The sequence below is a fragment of the Dermacentor andersoni genome, chromosome 8 (genome assembly GCF_023375885.2).
Source record: "Dermacentor andersoni chromosome 8, qqDerAnde1_hic_scaffold, whole genome shotgun sequence".
NCBI classification, from domain to species: Eukaryota; Metazoa; Arthropoda; class Arachnida; order Ixodida; family Ixodidae; genus Dermacentor; species Dermacentor andersoni.
The window spans coordinates 66,725,812-66,745,080 of NC_092821.1; the positions used below are offsets into that span (position 1 = coordinate 66,725,812).

The 19,269-nt window shown below is 47.4% G+C and overlaps 1 protein-coding gene across 2 annotated transcripts in view; it reads left to right on the forward strand.

The window, feature by feature from the left end:
• Window positions 1–347: 347 nt before the first annotated feature.
• LOC126538778 (uncharacterized) overlaps window positions 348–19,269 on the forward strand; it is a 353,978-nt gene continuing 335,056 nt past the window's right edge. Inside the window, exons 1-3 of one of the 2 annotated variants that reach the window (XM_072289734.1) lie at window positions 348–572; window positions 1,077–1,181; window positions 3,102–3,308. In XM_072289734.1, the coding sequence (XP_072145835.1) occupies window positions 3,116–3,308 (193 nt within the window). In that variant the 5' untranslated portion in view covers window positions 348–572; window positions 1,077–1,181; window positions 3,102–3,115. Of the gene's footprint in view, window positions 573–1,076; window positions 1,182–1,474; window positions 1,552–3,101; window positions 3,309–19,269 lie in introns of those variants that run through there. The other variant, XM_072289735.1, reaches the window with a different exon arrangement.

The window sequence follows — 19,269 nt, forward strand, 5'->3', positions numbered from 1 at the left end:
AGTCCCCGTTTCTTACGCGCGGCAGGTTTCTCACAAAACTCAGACTGCGTATCTAAACTACATTTACCGACGGATAAGCGCCTGCAGGCCAGTTGCTGCAAACGACGCGTCGCAGCAGAAGCAGACGACGCGAGGCGCACGACGAAAGACGCGACTGCAGCGCCGGTAGTTTTAGTGACACTCGTTGCGGCCACGTCGGCCAATGGGCTCGCATAGGGAGCTGGGAAACTGAAGTATGTCTAAGAACGTTGGCATATACAGTGAAATAGTGTTACTGTATATGCTACCTGCGGTAGCATATACAGTAACTCTACAGTGAAAGGCTCCAAAGCGCCGGCTCGCGGCCGCAAAGATTTTCCGGTTTTTTTTTTTACTTCACGCGCGCGCATGCCCGCGCGCCCCCTCGACCCACTACCCGTACTCTAGTACACCATGCTTTGTTTATATGGAGTGTCCTGTGCACGAGTTCACGTGGTTCTGTGGTGGAGTTGTGGTGGCTTTACGGCACGTGGTTAGCGAGCAGGTATACAAACTCACTTCCCTGCTGCTGTCGCTTATGAGCACCTTCAAAGGTAAACATGGATGAGCGCACGAATCAGCTCATTATACCTACGTCCGTTGCTTTCTTTGTTCATGTTGTAGCGGTACGCTTGTACACACGAGGAAGGAAAAGAGCGCGGGAAGAGGAGAATTTTGTTTTTGCTCTGGCGGCCTCACTCCATCCATTACTTTAGTGCCGAGCCTTCTAAATAGACGTCTCCCACCTTGTAATATCTCATACGCGTAGCTTTGCATCTGTGGTCGACATTGTAATAACACTAATGCGGTATATTACACAGGTAGTCTGTCTGCCTTAATTTTGTATGCTGATTTTAGTATATCTATTATGAGCCACCCACACGAACGCTACACACTCGTGGTGCCTAGAGCTAAAAACATTTTTCCTTGTTGCGCGAGGGGAGCACATTTTTTCACTTTGCGACAGTTACGCGGTGAAGTGCTCAAGGCACACATCCCTGTATGGTTGTACCGTCATTAGTCTAATGTGTTTTACTGTGCTACTGCTGTCGTTACAGTTTCTGCTGTTATTTGTGCCCGTCAGGATCTAGCCTATCTTTGCACCGTTGACAACAATTAACTGCAAGTGCCGATTGCTGCTGGTTGCTTCTGTCCAGAATCTGGTATGTATATCCACTTGTTCAAGGCATGCTGACGCTTGCAATACTTGAGCTGCCCCAGTAAAGGAAGATTGAATTAAGTGTCGTTTGAGTGATGCGTGACTCCCTATCACTGTTGTGCCATACAGGTGGCAAGGCATCTTCAGATCTACGCCAGTAAGGCCGACCAGTTATCTGTTGGAAGTTCCCAAAATGCATTAGATGCGCATATAAAGTTGTCTAGGCCAGAACTCCTATAATACTGTAGTGCCCTTGGTGCCTGTTGCCATCACAAAAGAAACAGTAGAAGAATCCAGAAAATTTGTGTAGAGCTGTCCCGCGACAACAAATCATACAGAAATATGGTGCGAACTGCGACTGAACTTCCACAGCTGTGAGTAATTTCCCTGTGGGAATACTGTTGCTTTTCAGCATATCTTGTGTCAACTGGCAAGTGATATCACTTGCCAGTTGCATCCTCAATGTCTGACTCATTGTCATAAGACTGTGTCTATCTGTACAATGCAGTTGCTGTACCACAAGCGATGCCTCTGAGTAATGGCGAAAGTGTTAGTATAGATTAGGTCTCGTGCATATGAAATGCCAGTCGGCCGAGACAATCGCTTAAATTGTGTCAGCATCAGAAATAGCTCTGTAAGCCTGCAGGTATGCTTAGATGTCTCGGTGTTTGTCTGAGTTGTGATCGGCAACTGTTCGTATATTGTTCTTACGGTGGTATATTATTGAAACTTTGCCACTTGCTCTGGGCTTTATGTGTAGCAGTGTGGTGTACTCTGCATTTCATACTGACATGGACGTGTGGCTGCGATGAAATCTTTTGAAGGGAATTTCTTTGGCTCTTTCGACCATTTTCGTTCTTAGTTGGAGATCTGTAATTGTTGGTGGTCGGACTTTGCTACGAAAACATTCGTTCACTTTTCCTTGTTCTCTCATTTGCTTGTTCTTTTGTTTATTCACCCTTTCATTCCTTTAGGCCATTCGCTTATATTGACAGTTATCATCTATGGTCCCGACACATTTTCTTCACAGAAGTTCACGCTCTAATTTACCAGCAATCTTACCAACAAGAGCGTAGGGCTTGTACTCTTTCTTGCTAATATTGCACACCTTTGATAAAGTTTTGTCAAGCCTCCGTTACTACAGGAACCCATTTCTTGAGGAGTTGTACGTCACTGTTCATGACCTATAGGAAATTTGAGCATTGTCATTGCCTCGCATAGCACATCATATCATGGGAGATGTGTTGAACATAAATATAATTATGGGGTCGTATGTGTCAAAACTACAATCAGGTTATGAAGCATGCCGTAATGGCAGACTACGGATTTCGACACCCTCGTATTCTTTAAAGGGTCCCTGAAATGGTTCAAGACCCACTGTGGTTGCTTAGCAGCTATAGTGTTGGGCTTCTACACAACAGGTTGTGGGATGGAATCCCGGCCACGGTGGCCGCATTTCGATGGGATCGAAATTCGAAAACACCCATGTTTTAGGTGCATGTTAAAGAACCCCAGGTGTCTCATATTTCCGGAGTTGCCCACTACATTGTAGCTTGTAATCAGATTGCGGTTTTGGCACATAAAAACAATTTTTTTTTTTAAACGGTGCGAACAAGTTTTGTAGGTGCATAGGGTACAGCAAACATTCGCACTGCAATTTTCTATAGCCATAAATTTTCTCCTAAACTCATTCGCTGAGTGTCTCAAATAGGTTCTGCTGTCGTAAGCCTTCCACAAAAGAGAGGTTGCTGTGCTTTCAAGTATTCAATGTGGATTGTCCTTTGTAGCCCTTCAGGAATAGTGAAACGGAAGGGTTATCTTGTGTTGCTTGGCTACGCCCCTATATTTATTCTATTGTATTTACCTCTTGCTCTTGCTCTTAATGCTGTAACAGGACTGCAATCGCCCCACTTATTTTCTGCAGGCCTCACAAATGCGATGAGCCTAGCTGAAAGCATCACTGCCAAAAGGGTACGCCACGCCCCTTCAAAGGTTGTTGGTCAGGTCGAGGTTGGCATGCAGCACAGCTTGCCTCTGGCTGACAAATCTGTCGGCTGCTCATTGAAACCAGGGAGCGAGTCTAGGAGCGTGCAGACTACGGAGGCTGTGGAACAGTTAAGCTCCACTTCAGGTGGGCAGTGACCGGCACTCCTCTTACATTTGTTTGCTTGTGTGTGTGTGGTAGATGGCCAAGTCTGCCTACCTTGGCACAACTTGCTCAAGTGTGTGCGATGTTCTGCTTGTGATGACAAATTAACAGGTTTTTTATTCTTGTCTGTATACTGATTGAGGCAAAATGCAAAAATAATGCTCTGCTGAGCACACTGAAGCACCTTAGATTGCAGAGCTTAATCTAGAGCCCTCTTGTCCTGGTGTTGTAGTGCTTACATTGCTTTATGATAACCTTGCTCCCAGTGAGTCTCTTAGTTATGTATAGATTGGTGTACGAGTGTATGACCATGAATATAGATCAATGCATAATGTAAGTTGACCTCTGGATTTGATGTGAATAAAATTAAAACAAAATTATTTAATGCAGTCAACTATAAAACATACCTTATTTCATCAATATGCTCATTCGTTGAGGGAGGCAAATAATAGTCGGGAACAGCAAGGATTCTTGTCCTGGGACAGGTTTTGGTCATGACATCCCACAGCACATCATTGGTGATGACTAAGCAGGACTAGGCGTGTACAACACTGCCATCAGGCAATGAGCAGCATGCACTGGGCTCCTGAGTTGCACGCCAGCAATCGCTTCAGACGACCTGTACGCATCTTGAGATGGTTTTAGTCCTCTCCCGTCAATAGCAGCTTCAGGTTTTTTGTGCCATATTTGCAGCCTGCAGTGGCTGACGGGAACTCTTTTGTACCACCTGTTTGTGCCAGTGGATAGTTATTCTTCCTCAGCATACTTGTTACAATGTGCTATCCACCTTTGCTGATGCGAAAAGTGAAGCCTTCTCCCTTTGTTAAATGAGGCACTAGTGAGCAATTCAAATGCCTCTGTAATGAATTGAATCTGCTGTCATCAGGAGAACTCGTGCACGGTGCTCACAAAAGAATTCTATCGCTGTGTCTTCAAGTTCACTGTCAACAGGGTAGCCATTGCACAACAAAGCTTCCAGTGGAAATCGGCAGTTGCTCTGTTTTACTTTTTATTCATAGAAACCAAACGGCGCACTGCCACAATCTTGTTTTGCACTTCCACCCATTTTATCACATTGTTTTCAAATGCACTTATAAACCCCTGACATGTTATTTTTGCACAACTTGTGTATGGACAGAGTTTACAAATGTGTCATGTTTGCCACAATAATGACAAAAACTATGATCCTTTCTCCACTTTGACAACTACAAACAAGAAAACTTTATTTTGTTTCACAGTATACTACATGACAGACACAGGAAGATTGTGCTAGTTATTTTGCGACAACTGACCAAAGCCCAACCTCTCCTTGGCAATTCAGGTGCATGCTGTTGAAGCGTAAGATTTTCAAAATGGTTTACAACATGTTTATGAGCACAAAGTGGAATTCGAATATGTTCTTTTTCACAGCACAATAATGATACAATTACTGACCAATTTTTTTTAACACGCTATTTTCTGGGCCCGCCCGAATATTTGGACTCTGCCATATTATGGCCACGTGCTCTATATGCTTATAACGAGCAAAATTTTGCATGTTTCAAACTGTTCTCGTTTCATTTTTCTGAATTTTTCTCATGATCGCAAGGTCAAAGCTACCGAAAATGGAAACAACATCGCTGTAATTTTCTTTTACCGCAGTCTCAAAGCAGCGTTGCGCATGCCTATTCAGAGCTACCATTTCAGGTGCAGCCTCCATAAGCACTGCTTGATGCACTCTCCCGCAAGCCTTTGTGCTGTCATTGCTGTCGGGACTCGTAAGTTGCGTTTGACCAGTGGTACTCTTTGTATCGCGTCTCATGTGCATTGTGGTTTTCTTCAGCTGCATACTGTGATGCTTGGCTTAGCTGCTTCAACAACCGATTCTCTTCAATCGTTTCGTCGCCATTTGTTAACAATGGCGCCGACACTGCCTTCGTTGTCTACCGTCAACTCGATAAAGGCTTTGATGCGAGAAAATTTTAGCATATTGGCGAAGGAAAAGAAGCCCACCATTATCAGAAAAGGGCAAAGTGACCTGTCGCAATCGGACGTCGCAAAAGAATTAGAAATCTCGAAGCAGACAATATCAGACTACATAAACAACACGGTGAACATTTTGGAAGCCGCTGAGAAATCTTCTGGATCCCGACAGAAGAATGTCTGCCAAGGTGCCCACTCAAAACTTGAAGCTATTCTGATGTGACTGAAAGCCATGATCACCATGCAAGTGCTGGTGTCTGGTGATGTTTTAAATCAAAAGGGAGAAACCGTAGCACTTCAGACGAACATTGAGGATTTTCAACTTAGTGATGGCTGGGTCCAAAATGTTAAGGGCCCCTCACCAGATGTGGTCATTTTGAGCTGACAAGCACCGTCTATACAATGCGCGCTAGTGATCGTGTCTGCTAAGTATTATATTGCTGTGTGCCGCAGAAAGAGCTGAAATTTCAAACCGAACGCCGTTTGCCCTTCTCGCTGGCTTTGCGCTCCCAGCTGGAGAATTGACCTATATCTCACAAGTGTGCGTATGTACATCACACTGCTGTAACGTCGCTCATAGTGACACGCGACTCTGTCTGGTCCACGGCGAATTCGTCAGAGAAAGGTGCTTGAGACAAAGGGAGGCCGGTGAGCGAGTTAATGCCAGCACTCATGCAGGGTGGCTCCGATACGGTACTTGGGGTACTGAACTGTGCTCGGGACGAAAAGGTGCCAGCGAGCGGGAACAGCAGGCTGGAGGGGCTAGTAAGCATCTGCTCTACAGGCGCCTCAAAGAGCTGTGGAAATCCGAAAGTGGTATGGCAAGGACTAGGGTACACATCCAGGCGATCGACATGACGAAAGCGCTGTCCAAAGAAGGGATTGCTCCCAGTGGCTGAAAGCAGAAGGTATGTACCTCATGCTGTAAGTGTTATCCGCGTCGATGGACATAAAGTACGTGGCTGGGGGATCAAGCAGGAACGATGGCCGTAAAGGGGCCGTTATTTATGACATGCCGAAGCAGAGTTCGGCAGTAGTTATGCGGAAGTGTGTTTGCACGAGGCTCACCCTACGACCGATGGTCTGGGAAGGGCATGATGCTGCTCCACTCCGCAATGCAAAAAGGCGCTTGGGCAGGGTTCATCGACTCTGACACGGTGCAGACAAGGCTCCAGAGCCAGATTGCCAACAAGCAAGGGTTTATTCAACCGAGATACAGCACAGTGTGACAGTCACTGCGCTTATGGGCAAAGGCTCATCCCAAGACTGATCGAGTTTGCATGGCCGCTGCGCTAGGGCCAACTGGGAAGCGGTCCACCAAGCACGAAAACGAGAAATTGCGGGAGCAAAGGTCCTTGTTACTACCTCGTTGTGGGCCTGTGAGCCTCTTCAATGGCAATGAAGCTCTCCGCGGAAGAGAGCTCAGGTGGAGAGGGCGCCCGGGGACCGCCACTAGGGAGGCCGATTGGGGCGCATCTTGGCCACACTAGTTCACGTGGTGAAGCGACCCTGGGTGGGAGAAGCATAGTTTGCGCAGAAAATTAGCTTCGGCACACTAGCTGTGTCAGCCATGTTGCTGTTACGGTGGCGGTTCCCGGAGATCAAGAAAAACACAGCGCGGGAGCTGGGGGATGAGGCACGGGAAGGCACCTCAATCTCCACATCATGCAACTTGCAGGGAACAGATGTCAGTGACCAGCCAAATGGTACTAGTCAAGTTAGCCAATGATTCATACACACCTGTTCACTCGCCCTACATTGTGCGAACAGTGTGGCAGATTCGGAGTCTGTCCCGTGGCCATCAGAAATACAAGTGAAAAAATTGCTACCGCATTTGATCTTGCCACCGCAGCGAGGAGAACGGTCAACACTGGCGAAGCAGTGTTCGGAACCACAAGCATGGGTACAACATATCGACGACAGAGTCAAGGCCTTCTGAGACCATGCGCAACCACAAAAAGGACACAAGCTGCTACAAACACAATCGCACAAATGACTACGTTACCATTGAAACAGATCGCTGCTAGCAGCCACCCCAGTTTTGAACAGACCCACGCGAGCACTACTACTCCGTCAAAGACCTCATAAACCTGACCCGGTCGTATGCGACTGCACCGATTTCTTGACCAAAGGCTCACCTTCGTCGACCAACAGAGCTATTTTCTGCCAACTACACTGCAGAGTCCGCTAGTGCCAAAGGCGCCCAACGACTCAATGTTAGACGTCTTAAGGGGGGACGCGGGTTTTGCATCGCGAAAAATGGCAAAACAAAAATGTTTTTTTGAAAATCACATTTTCAGTTTCTATAACTCCTTTTATATCCGACTCCAAAATATAATCCATATAAACCGCGTAGAAGTGCTCTAAAAGATTGTTTTATCAGCCAAGGTGGCGAAAAATTTCGTGGAAATCAAGAAACAGCATTTTTCACGCCACAATATCTCCGGAACGGCGCGCCCGAGCGCTGCCATCTTGGTCTCGTTGGAAAGCGCATTTCTCCGTCTTCGAATTTGTCGCTTCAGCGATATCCTCCATACAGTAACAAGCGCACAAAAAGCAAATGATTGAAGGTCATGCCGGAGTCTGCGATTGGCCGCACCCACCACGTGACTCCAGCACGGTTCGCCATTGGTCCGGTGCTCGCGTTGTCTGCTCGGCTCTTTGCGCATCGCGAGTCTGAACGTCTCCACTCGCCATAATCTCGACGTGTCAAAACGGGTGCTACGCGGTTATCGCAGTAGCGTGGCCGATTCCTATGCTTGTGGGCGTTTCAGACTCGCGGCTAAGCCTTCCAAGTATCGGCGATGCGGACTTCGCGACCTAGATTCACGCGCAGAATCCTCGGACATGCGGCTAAGCCTTTCAGCACTCGGTGTTTCGGAATTCGTGATGAAGCACATCGCACATGCAATCCGCGCGATGTGCGATGATCGCGCGATGAATACGCGTGATGTGCGATGATCGCACATGCGATCATGCACATCGCGCTTCTCGGACCCTCACCTAATCATTTTGTGCATCGGCGCCTCCGACTGCGAGAACATCGAGTGTCGACTCCTCGAGCCCGCGTCTAGGCATTTCGCGCGTCAGCACCTCAGACTGCGCGAATAAGCGCATCGAGTGTCGACTCCTCGGACTGCGCGGCTAGGCATTTACTGTGTGACTAAGCACATCGAGCGTCGATTCCTTGTATCTGCGGCAAGGCATTTCGCGCGTTGGCACCTCGGACCCGCAACCAAGCATATTGCGCGTTCACTCTATGATCATATTGTCACGATAGCTCGTAAGAATATACATCAACCCCCCCCCCCCCCACACCCACCCTTTCATAAAGAAAACCTCATCATGAGCTCTGTTCACTAGGCCCGTTGGGCTGTCACAACATCTGGCTTCAGAAGTGATCGAGGCATCATACAAAAGAACAATTCTGGAAAGCACCTAGCAGCTGCATATCTATAACTGGCTCTCTGATCCTAAGTTTCAAAGGCATTGTTAGGTGAAGATGACTTGGAAGGCTACTACACTCCGAGTCTTCATTCAGTAACATGGTCAATTCTACAAAATGAAAAAAATGCCTCACTGATTGTTTTGGAGACTGCTATCAATCAGGCAGCCTGCAGGTACAACACTGGAACTATATTCATGCCCACACAGAGTTCTGCACCTCAGTTTGAAACCCAGGCGCCATGCTCTTTGTAGAGAATGGTGCCTAATAAAGTTTCTTGTGCTAGTTCAGTGGCCAGTGTGCTATTATATTTTGAGAGTGTGCAGTCACACATTTAGTATGGCCATTCTAACAAAACATAGAGCTTCAAAACGGTGCCATTTGTATTTCTGTAGATTCATTTCAGCGAAAACTACATTTCTTTGAAACTTCAAATGCGTTTATTTCAGTTCGGTGTTTTTCCACACCGTACTCAGCCTTACAGGTGTTTTGTCTGGGTTGTTTTTGGCCAAGAATGACAAGGGTGGTATCATTTTATTCGTATTAAAATGATGTTGGGGGTGATGCTATTTTGATTACTCTTGCACCGTCATGAAAATTACATTCAGGTATAGTGCTCAATGCTAACTAGAAAAAAATGTTCATAATAAATGCAAAATTGTTTTCTTGTCCGTAAAATGCTTCCAAATGAATAAAAATAGCATCACCCCCTACAGTAGTTCTTTAGCACTGGTGTCATGCATTTAGTTTTTGGTAAAGCAAGAAGGAATCATCGAAAAGCCTCATAACTAGTTTGAAATTAGTTTGACTTCTGACCTCAACATTTTATGAACTGCTACAGCTATCAAAAATCTAATTACAGATCTGAAATCAGCACAAAAAATTACCCCAGACAGTGGAGTTTGTTAAAGATTCACCCAAAAATAAGAAAAAAGTTTTAGGACCCACGTTCCCCCTTACGTCACGTTCGATCGAAAGTGCTGCGGCACTGTCATGATGTACAGCAGATCGTCACGCTGGTATATTTGTGGACACCTTCCTGGCGCCTAAGTCAAGAAAAAGAATGAGACAACCGGCTATTCATGAACTGGTCCAAAAAGAAAAGGAAACAAACCCCTCTGACGTCTCTGCGATTGCTCGGACACTGTCACGGGATTCCTGGGCCTCCCTTCTAGCCTGGTGGGATGCTAGTAGCAGCCGCAGTCGTCGCTGCAGCGAGTGTGTCAGGTTGTTGCAGACTCCGAAAGTGACAAAGAGAACTTCGTAAGGGCAATATGCTTAAAGGAGCCACCAATAAAATCTGGACCATACCAATGACTTCCTCATCCACGGCTAACTGAACATCAAATAGAAGGAGCACTGTCATAATCGACCGACTCGTCCATTTCCTGGCACGTAGCAGCGTGTTGTGAACAGAAGTGTGACATAACCATGTGCACAGGCCAGGCAAAATGGGGTTCCATTATAGGGGTCGCACCGAGCAATCGTAACCAATGGTCACGCAGTTGCTTCATTCCTTACACAGGGTGTCTACCAACCGGGAAAACTGGAAATTCTCAGGGATTTTGAGTAGTCTGGAAAAACTCAGGGAGAACTCAGGGAATTTGCGCCTCTATTATGGAAAATTAGTGGTAATCTTGTTGAAAGGGTCGAAAGTCGCGGTAATGCTGGCTCGAGTAATAGATAGGAATCGTAATAAATCGTCTTTGACGCCCTGTCGTCGGCTGGAGGAGTTTCCAGTGTACAGTCAATGACCGACTTTCTGGATGCGTGATAATTTGGACGGCTTCGCGGCACCACCACGTACCCAATATAGTCAATGTATCGGAACGTCTGAAATTTCGGACGCAAGAACCCTTCGCCGTCCGATTATCTGGTCTTTTTGCCCTGACCGCAGGTCTGAAACGGCATTAATCAAAGCCACCACCGCTGCCGTTTTGATTACCTCGCCGCCTCGAACCGGCGCTCTCGCATGCAGTTTCTCTGGCAGCCGTAGCCAGCACTGCGGCAACGCTAGACCTAGCTACTTCGACGTTAGCTATTAAGTGTTGTATATGTGCTTTCGGTTCCGGTTTGGGGATCACCTGCCTCCAGAGGCACCAGTGTTGCTATGTGTATATATATGACTGTATGTGGCAATAAATGGGGATTGTTTGGTTGCTAGCGGTTCGTGTACTTGGGCGGCATCCGCCGCTGCAACATTGGCGACGAGGGTCGGACCATTTCGGGGGGCGTGACTTTCGCCGCTTGCTTTCCGGCGCCATGAGCATTTCTGGACTCGCGCCGCCGCTCCCGTTCCTGCCTGTGCCTGGTCGACCTGCTGTTGCGTGGCCGCAATGGTTCCGCATTTTCGAGAACTACCTGCTTGCTTCGGGGGCCTCTGACTGCACGCCGGATCGTCGCAAAGCACTACTTCTTCACAGCCTCGGCGTAGAAGGTCAGCGCATATTTTATACATTACCACTTCCATCGTTGGACAACGTCAAGCTCGGTGAGCAAACTGCTACTGATAAAACGTCGGAAGATAGCAAGGGCACAGGCGACACAAGGCCTGAAGTATCGTCGTACGATATTGCAGTCGCCGCTCTGCACGCTCATTTTTCGGCAACAAGCAATGTTGTTGCCGAACGGCATCGTTTCAGTAGGCAAGTTCAGCAAGCTGGTGAATCAGTGAATGAGTACATCACTGCATTGCGGGAGCTTTCTGCTACATGCTCTTTTCCTGTCGAAGAAGATTCGCTGCGTGACCAGTTCGTTGCTGGTATTTCGTCTCGGAGCTTGCGCGAGCGTCTTCTGCTTGAAGGATCGTCTCTCTCGTTCGCTAGAGCAGTACTACTGGCAAGGTAGTTTGAGCAGGCGTACAATGATCTGCAAGGATTTCCTTCTGTAGATGTTGGACGCATAAATACTCGTGGAAATACGCCTACGCGTACATCAGAATCCGACGAGAGCTCGAAGCGGTCGCACAACCGCCAGTCTCATTGTTACCGGTGCGGTTCATCCCAGCACAATGCAGCATCAGTTCGCTGTCCAGCCAAAAGCAAGCGTTGTCACCATTGCGGTGTCATGGGTCACTTCCGCTCTGTTTGCCAGAAACGAGGCTCCGCTCCGGTGCGTGAGGTAGACAGCCAAGACTCTCCGAGCGAGGAAGTTTTGAGCATTCTGGCTGTGACGACGGCCGCTCGCTCCGCTGTTCACGTCACAGTTTTGATTGGCCGTGCGGACATAACTTTCCTTGTAGATTCTGGGTCGTCAGTTTCCATTGTTGCACACGATCTTTTTAAGCAGTATTGGGAAGGCCAAGTACTTTTGGCCCCGACTGTTCGGTTACTGGACTATTCAAAACAGCCAATTCCGGTTCGTGGCTGTTTCTTCGCTGACGTTACGTACAAAGCTAGCACAACAAGCCTTCTTTTCTACGTCGTAGAACAAGGCACCTCACTTTTGGGTATCGATGCCATCAAGGCCCTCGGTCTACAGATTGATGGGTCATCTCTGCAATGCCTTGAAACGACGCTAACTTGTAATTCTCGAAGGGAACAGCGCCCTGACCCGACGAAAGCCGTGCAGGATATTAACCTCCCAAAGGAATTAGTTGGCGAGTTTGGATCTCTTTTCGATCCAGGCCTTGGCCTCACGAAAGGTTTTGTGCATCACGTCAAAACGCGATCCACGGTGCAGCCAGTGCAATCCAAACTTCGGCGCCTTCCGCTCTCGCTACGACCATTGGTCTCGGAAGAGCTCCATCGGTTGGAAAATCTGGACGTGATAGAGAGGGTGGAGGCATCTGAATGGGTGTCACCCATTGTGGTCGTTAAGAAGAAAGAGGGAGGTATTCGCCTCTGTGTAGACCTTCGACAAGCAAACAAAGCTGTCGTAATAGACAGCTTTCCCCTTCCTCATACAGAAGAGCTATTGCATAGTTTAGTGGGGGCTACAAATTTTTCTAAGCTAGACCTCGCATCAGCTTACCACCAGGTCATGCTTCACCCTGCAAGTCGCGATTTGACCGCATTTATAACTCACGAAGGCCTCTTTCGTTTTAAACGAGTGTGCTTCGGACTGGCTTCCGCGCCTTCTGCATTTCAGAGTATGATGTCCAAAGTCCTGCAAGGATGTAAGGGCGTGCTCTTCTATATAGATAACATTATAGTCTTCGGGCGGGGCCGGCAGGAACACATAGATAACCTTGCAGCAGTACTTCAACGCATTAAAGAGGCAGGACTCAAACTGAACAGCAAATGTATCTTCGATACGCAGGAACTTTCATTTTTGGGTCACAGGATCACAGCAAGTGGTATTGTTCCGCTGGAGGAAAAGGTTGCTTCCATCAAGGATACACCGGCACCCACCAATACAGCCAGCCTTCGATCGTTCCTGGGACTGGTCGAATACTACTCTAGGTTCGTTCCCAACTTTGCCGATATGGTTGAACCGATGCGCGTTCTGCTTCGAAAGGGGCAACCATTTGTTTGGTCTGGCGAAGTAGACTCCAGTTTTCAAAAGATCAAAGAGGCACTTGCGTCCAACATAGTTCTGCGGATGTTCGATGCATCTCTTCCAGTTGTTGTTTCCACTGATGCTTCAGACTGTGGGCTAGGAGCGGTTCTCCAACAGGTGGAGGGAGAGAAACTACACACTGTCGCCTTTGCTTCTCGAGCGCTTTCAGCTGCAGAGAGGAGATATTCAGTAGGAGAACGCGAAGCGCTTGCGTGTGTTTGGGCGTGCGAGAAGTGGCATGTTTACTTGTGGGGACGCCATTTCACGTTGCTTACTGACCATCAAGCCTTGGTCGCATTGCTGTCTACTCAAGGGCCAGGAAGGCGTCCTTTGCGGATAGCACGGTGGGCGGAGCGCCTACTGCAGTACAACTATACAGTAAAGTACCGGAAGGGTTCGCAAAATCGAGTAGCAGATGCGCTCTCTCGTCTCCCTGCGTCACCTCCTCAGGAAGAAGAGACTTTACCAGATGAAACTGTATCAGTTGCCCTTATATCTTCTTGCATTACCAGGGAAGAGTTTGAACAGGCGCAGTCGGAAGACAGCACACTGCAACGAACCAAGGCCTACATTGAATCGTCCTGGCCTGCGCAAAAATCTCTGCCGGGGTGAGCTTCAACCTTTCTTCAAACTTCGCGATGAACTGTCAGTGATGGACGATTTGATTTTGCGTGGCGAACGCCTTGTGGTTCCCGCATCACTTACAGCGCGGATAATTACCGCTGCTCATGAGGCTCACCCTGGAATTGTACGAACGAAAGCACGTCTGCGAGAAAAATTTTGGTAGCCAGCCATGGACAGGCAAGTCGAGCTAGCTATTCAAACGTGTAGTATATGCCAGGCAGCGGACAAGAGCACGAAGGTTATGGCTGCACCATTGAACCCGGTCCCCTTACCAAAGGAACCGTGGCTAAAGCTTGGCATGGACATTGTTGGCCCATTTGAGAGAGCACCACACGATTGTCGATATGCGATCACGCTGGTCGACTACTTTTCTAAGTGGCCCGAAGTATACTTTTGCAACCAAGCCACAACACGCACAGTAACAGGCTTCTTGGTGTCAGTGTTCGCACGTGAAGGTTACCCAGAGGAAATTGTTTGCGATAACGGGCCACAGTTTGCATCTCGAGAGTTCCAAGCTTTTCTGCAGGATCGCGACATCCGCTTGCGGCATTCGTCCGTATACTACCCGCAAGCAAACGGACAGGTAGAACGGTTCAACAGAGTTTTTAAAAGCTTTGTTCAAGTGGCTACACTCGAGCAGCGTCCCTTACGCCAAACGGTAACAGAATACTTGGGCATTTACCATTGTACGCCGCATGCCACAACTGCAGTTGCTCCAGCACTTCTCCTGCATGGACGTCTGCCAAGGACTCGGCTCGATGTCGTTGGGTATCCGTCAGCAATATTTGCAACCGACCCTACTTCAGAGCTCCACCGCCTACGCGAGCGGGTGAAGCAAAAGCAGCAATCCAGTAAACTATACACAGACGCTCGCAGGGCCGCAAGGGAAACCAAAGTGAATGTTGGTGACCTTGTACGAGTACGCAGACAAACAACTGCTTTTAAAGGTGTCCTGGCTTTTAGCCGCCCAAGAAAAGTGATAAGAAAGCAGGGGCAATCGTCTTTCCAACTTGATGATGGAAAAACGTGGAACGCTTCAAAGTTGGCAAGGATGCCACGAGCTTCTGCATCTATCTGTGGGTGGGGGGAAAGGAGTGATACAAATGACACCGCTAGGGAAAGCAGTTCACCGCCTACCTTGGAGAGACCCGTTTCAGAAGCGCCAACCGGAACTTCATCTGTGGCTGCTGCGAAGCAGCCGCCTATGCCACCAGTGACCGGCCCTGAGCCGGAAGAGACTTCACCTGCCGCCAGTGGTTTCTCAGAAGCATCGGGACCTCAGCGTAGGGTACAGCCATCAAGGAATAGACCACCTCCAGACCTCTATGGACACTGAAGTACAGAAAGACACGTTTTGCAGTGAACATGAACCTGTCACAACCTGCACGAGTGTTGAGTTTGCTGACGTTGTGAAATATGGACATAAATGGAGTTGTATCTTGTTTTCCTCTTTTTGTTTTATATTTTTGTATTAAGTGCATAAGACAAGCACATTGTTGTTATTGTAAATATAATTCTGTAAAAGAGCACTACGTACTACCACTACTAAATCACTAACCCATGTAGCTGTCTTTTTTTTTTTTTATAAGAAAGGGAATATGTTGTATATGTGCTTTCGGTTCCGGTTTGGGGATCACCTGCCGCCAGAGGCACCAGTGTTGCTATGTGTATATATGACTGTATGTGGCAAAAAACGGGGATTGTTTGGTTGCTAGCGGTTCGTGTACTTGGGCGGCATCCGCCGCTACAACGTTAAGCTTCTTGCCGTTGGGTGCCGTGTTTTTCATTAAAAGAATTCGCTGCTGTCAGCAATGGCACCGACTGCGCCCTTGTGATCCTTGCAATTGGCTTCGAAGTTCGGAAAGCACAGTGCGTTGGATGAAGCCGGATCCTGAAAGTCAGCTTCGCCTCGGTACAGGTATGTTACGTGGTGAAGCATACGCAAAAGTATTGCGGTGAAGCATTACAAGCGTCGGAAGGGGTATTGTCATGGGTCACAATATTATACACGCGTGTATTCGAGATCTGCTGTTACAGTACGAGCACCGCTATGCCAAATACGTGTACCGACAGGCCTTCAGCGCGTTTTCGAATGTGCCTGTTGCGGTTTCAGCCCTAAAGGGCAGTAAATGACATGCATTTATTTTTTCCAACTGGCCGATTTTCGGACGTTTTCACGGCCCCTAGGGAGTACGAAAAATCGGACGTGGGCTGTGCAATTGACCAAGAAGATGCCTCAAATGTTTTGTGGGGGCGAACGAGTGGCAGAAGGAGGACAAGAACAGAAAGAACCTATGCATATAGGAATGAACGGGAAAGGAAACGTGCTGCCACCATTTTGAAGGAGCTTGAGCTCAAAAAAAAAAGTGTTGGCTGATGCCGGGATGGCAGATGTCCATCATCCAAACCAAAATAAACTCTTTAAAGCAGTGAAACACAACACTGAGGCGTCATGCGCGGGCTGAGAGTATGTCGGGACAGCTGAGGGTTTCTTACGTGCTCTTGAGTAAGAATCTCAATTGTGACAAAGTTCGGGCCTCATACCACTGAGCTCGCTATCAGTTGATAGAAATAGCTCATATTAGAAAATATTTGCTTCTGTATGCATCTCCTTTTTATTCGTATTTACGATGTCCGACTCGATTTGCAGTTTTTTTAAGACATCTTATTTGCTGTGCATATTACTTACCCCCTCCTTTCTATTCTCTTCTTCTAGCATTGGTAACAAAAATGTGTTTGTTTTATTACAGCTGGATTGATACCAATGATGGTATTCACTAGTGACTTAGGCATACAGATTCATAGTAGGTATAGTTGAGTCGCTTGTTTTATGACATTTCATTTGATATACATGATATTATAGTGTGCAGTATAGCGAGATCACTGAAGTGCGCATTGTATTTCACTTGTGCTCACTAGTGACTCAAGCTTATCAGTTTGGTGTATAATGCAGTTAATTGTTATTTCATGAGAAATTTAGTGTTATTAATTTTAATGAAGCATGTGCATAGCTTTGCAGTGAAGCATAATAAAGTTGAAAGTGGCCACTTTCATGGAACATTGCGTGTGTCCTTTAGTTATACACATGTGCACACTCTGTCCCCAGTCAAGGTACAAGCACCGAGATGTCTAATAACTGTACTGGCAGCCATTCAGAGCTGTTTTTATCACTGCTGTGGCAATTTGTGGCCTTCCTGACTGTTACGTTTTCCCGGCTGGTATGGCATTTACTTGCATAATGATCGTACCCCTGAATTTTGTCGTCAAAATTAGATTTTTTTCTTTCCCTTGTAATGATTGCACCCCGAACTTGCTGTAGCGATATGTTGTGTGCCAAGTCTAGCTAATAATGATCGCGCTTACCATCTGTCGAGTGCTACACGAACGACTCTTCCAAGACATACCAAGTGGCCTGCACGCACCGAACATTCTTAAGCAGATGCCCCGTATTATTCCTTTCATCACTTTCCGCACTTCCATAAAAAAAGAAAGCTACAACCAAACTTGTGTTGGCTTTATTATTTGTAGGCTTTTAAAGTGTTGTGGTCAACAACCACAAACAAGGCGCCTTTCGGTTCTTCTCGCCTGCACTCGTGGGCACGCAACAAATCGCAAGCAGCAACAATAGTGGCCACGTTTACACTGATACATTAGAAGTGTACCCTATTCATACGCGGACGCTTGTAGCACAGCTAAGATATTCCCCCACCCTTAGCGGAAACGTGCCGTATTAGGACAAATGCCGGAATTTCTGCTTCATGCCCTCCATGTGTTTCTATGTCACTGGCAGCTAAGCATGCCCATCTCTGTTTCTGTCCCCGCAAGTGGACATGGCTACGTTATTGCCACAGACCTGCCAATATTAACAATACTATTCATTACTGATACGGAAGAAACTGTTTCAATGCGCTTAACAATACTATTTATTACTGACACGGAAGAAACTGTTTCAATGCGCATAATGTACTCAAGAAAAATAATAAATCTCGTTCGGCGCGTTCAGCTTGCTCCGCCGGCCTCCATTTTTGTTTTGGTGCCCCGCACTATTAAAACGGCAGCGGCCTGTTTGTTGACCTATTGTCATCCCACAGCAAATGCGGGATGAAAAATTGTTTTTCTTTTCTCGGGTAATTTAAACCGTGTAATGATGGCACCCCTGAATTTTGAGCTTAAAGGGACACAAAGGACAAATATTAAGTCAAGCTAAAGTAATAGATTAGTGCTCGAGAATCACTTAGTGGAATGCCTAAGTTCTGATATTAAGGGTTTCGGGAATGATGCTGAAATTGTCCTGTTAGGTGACAAGAATGCCCACGCACAGGATCTAGATGGCTATACCGACAACAACGACAAGTCAATACTAGATGTTTGTGAGCAACAAGCAGACGCACGGGGGAATTGGGAAACCGGCAATCGACATTACTGCCTGATGACAGAAGGAATTCATGATAAGATGAGAGAAGTGGTCATTGACGAGGAAGGGTATAGTAGCATAGGAAGTGACCATAAACACATCATTCTGAAACTGAGATATGCGTTTGCGAAAGAGAGCAAGGACAATAATATGTCCAGTCCAAATTCGAAAGCTGAACAAATAACAACTATACCCACAAGTGTGTAGGAAGAACTTGGAAAATTGCCAAGCAATGAGTGGGAATATAGTGAGCTTCCAAATGTAATAACAAAAGAAATGCGGAAAGAGAAGCAGCTATTCATTAGAAAGGAAAAAGAGTAACCAAAAAGCTGGTCGAACAGGGAGATACGAGAAGCGATCGCCGAACAACAGAAAGCATCCCGAGAGCGCAGGCAGCCAAAGGCGCAGTTGCTGCAGGAAAGTAGCCAGTACAGTAGAACCCCGCTGTTACGTTCCTCACTGCTGCGTTTTCCCGGCTGCTACGTCGTTTTCATCCGGTCCCGGCATAGCTTCCATAGGATCCAATGTATAAGGAACCCCGCTGTTACGTTGTAGCTGTGAAAACGTTCCCGCATGATACGTCGCAACTTAGCACCCCGAACCCGCCTGGGCTAAAGTAGACAACGCGCTCCAACCGCCATTTTGGCTTTTGACGAGTTTTGGCTGGGCTTGGCCGGGCCGGGCTTGGCTATGGAACTGGCTGCAAGAAGCCGCACGCCAGTTCGAGAGGCCGCATGAGGCCGCCACTAAGTGGCCATTCGTGAAAAATGTTCTTACTATCATCACTGTGATTACGGTCACCGCTTGGTTGTTGGACGGGTCGACTCACGGAGAAAGGAAACTCGGGAGAAGCCCTGACGTCACTCTTTGTGAAGCTAAAGTGAAACCGGAAGTTGGCGTTGCTCGTGGCGTTGCTCCGCCTATCGGGCCTGCTCTCCTCTCTTGTTTACGTTTCTCCCACGCCGCGCTGCGCGCAACCGGGCTGCTCGGACGCGCGC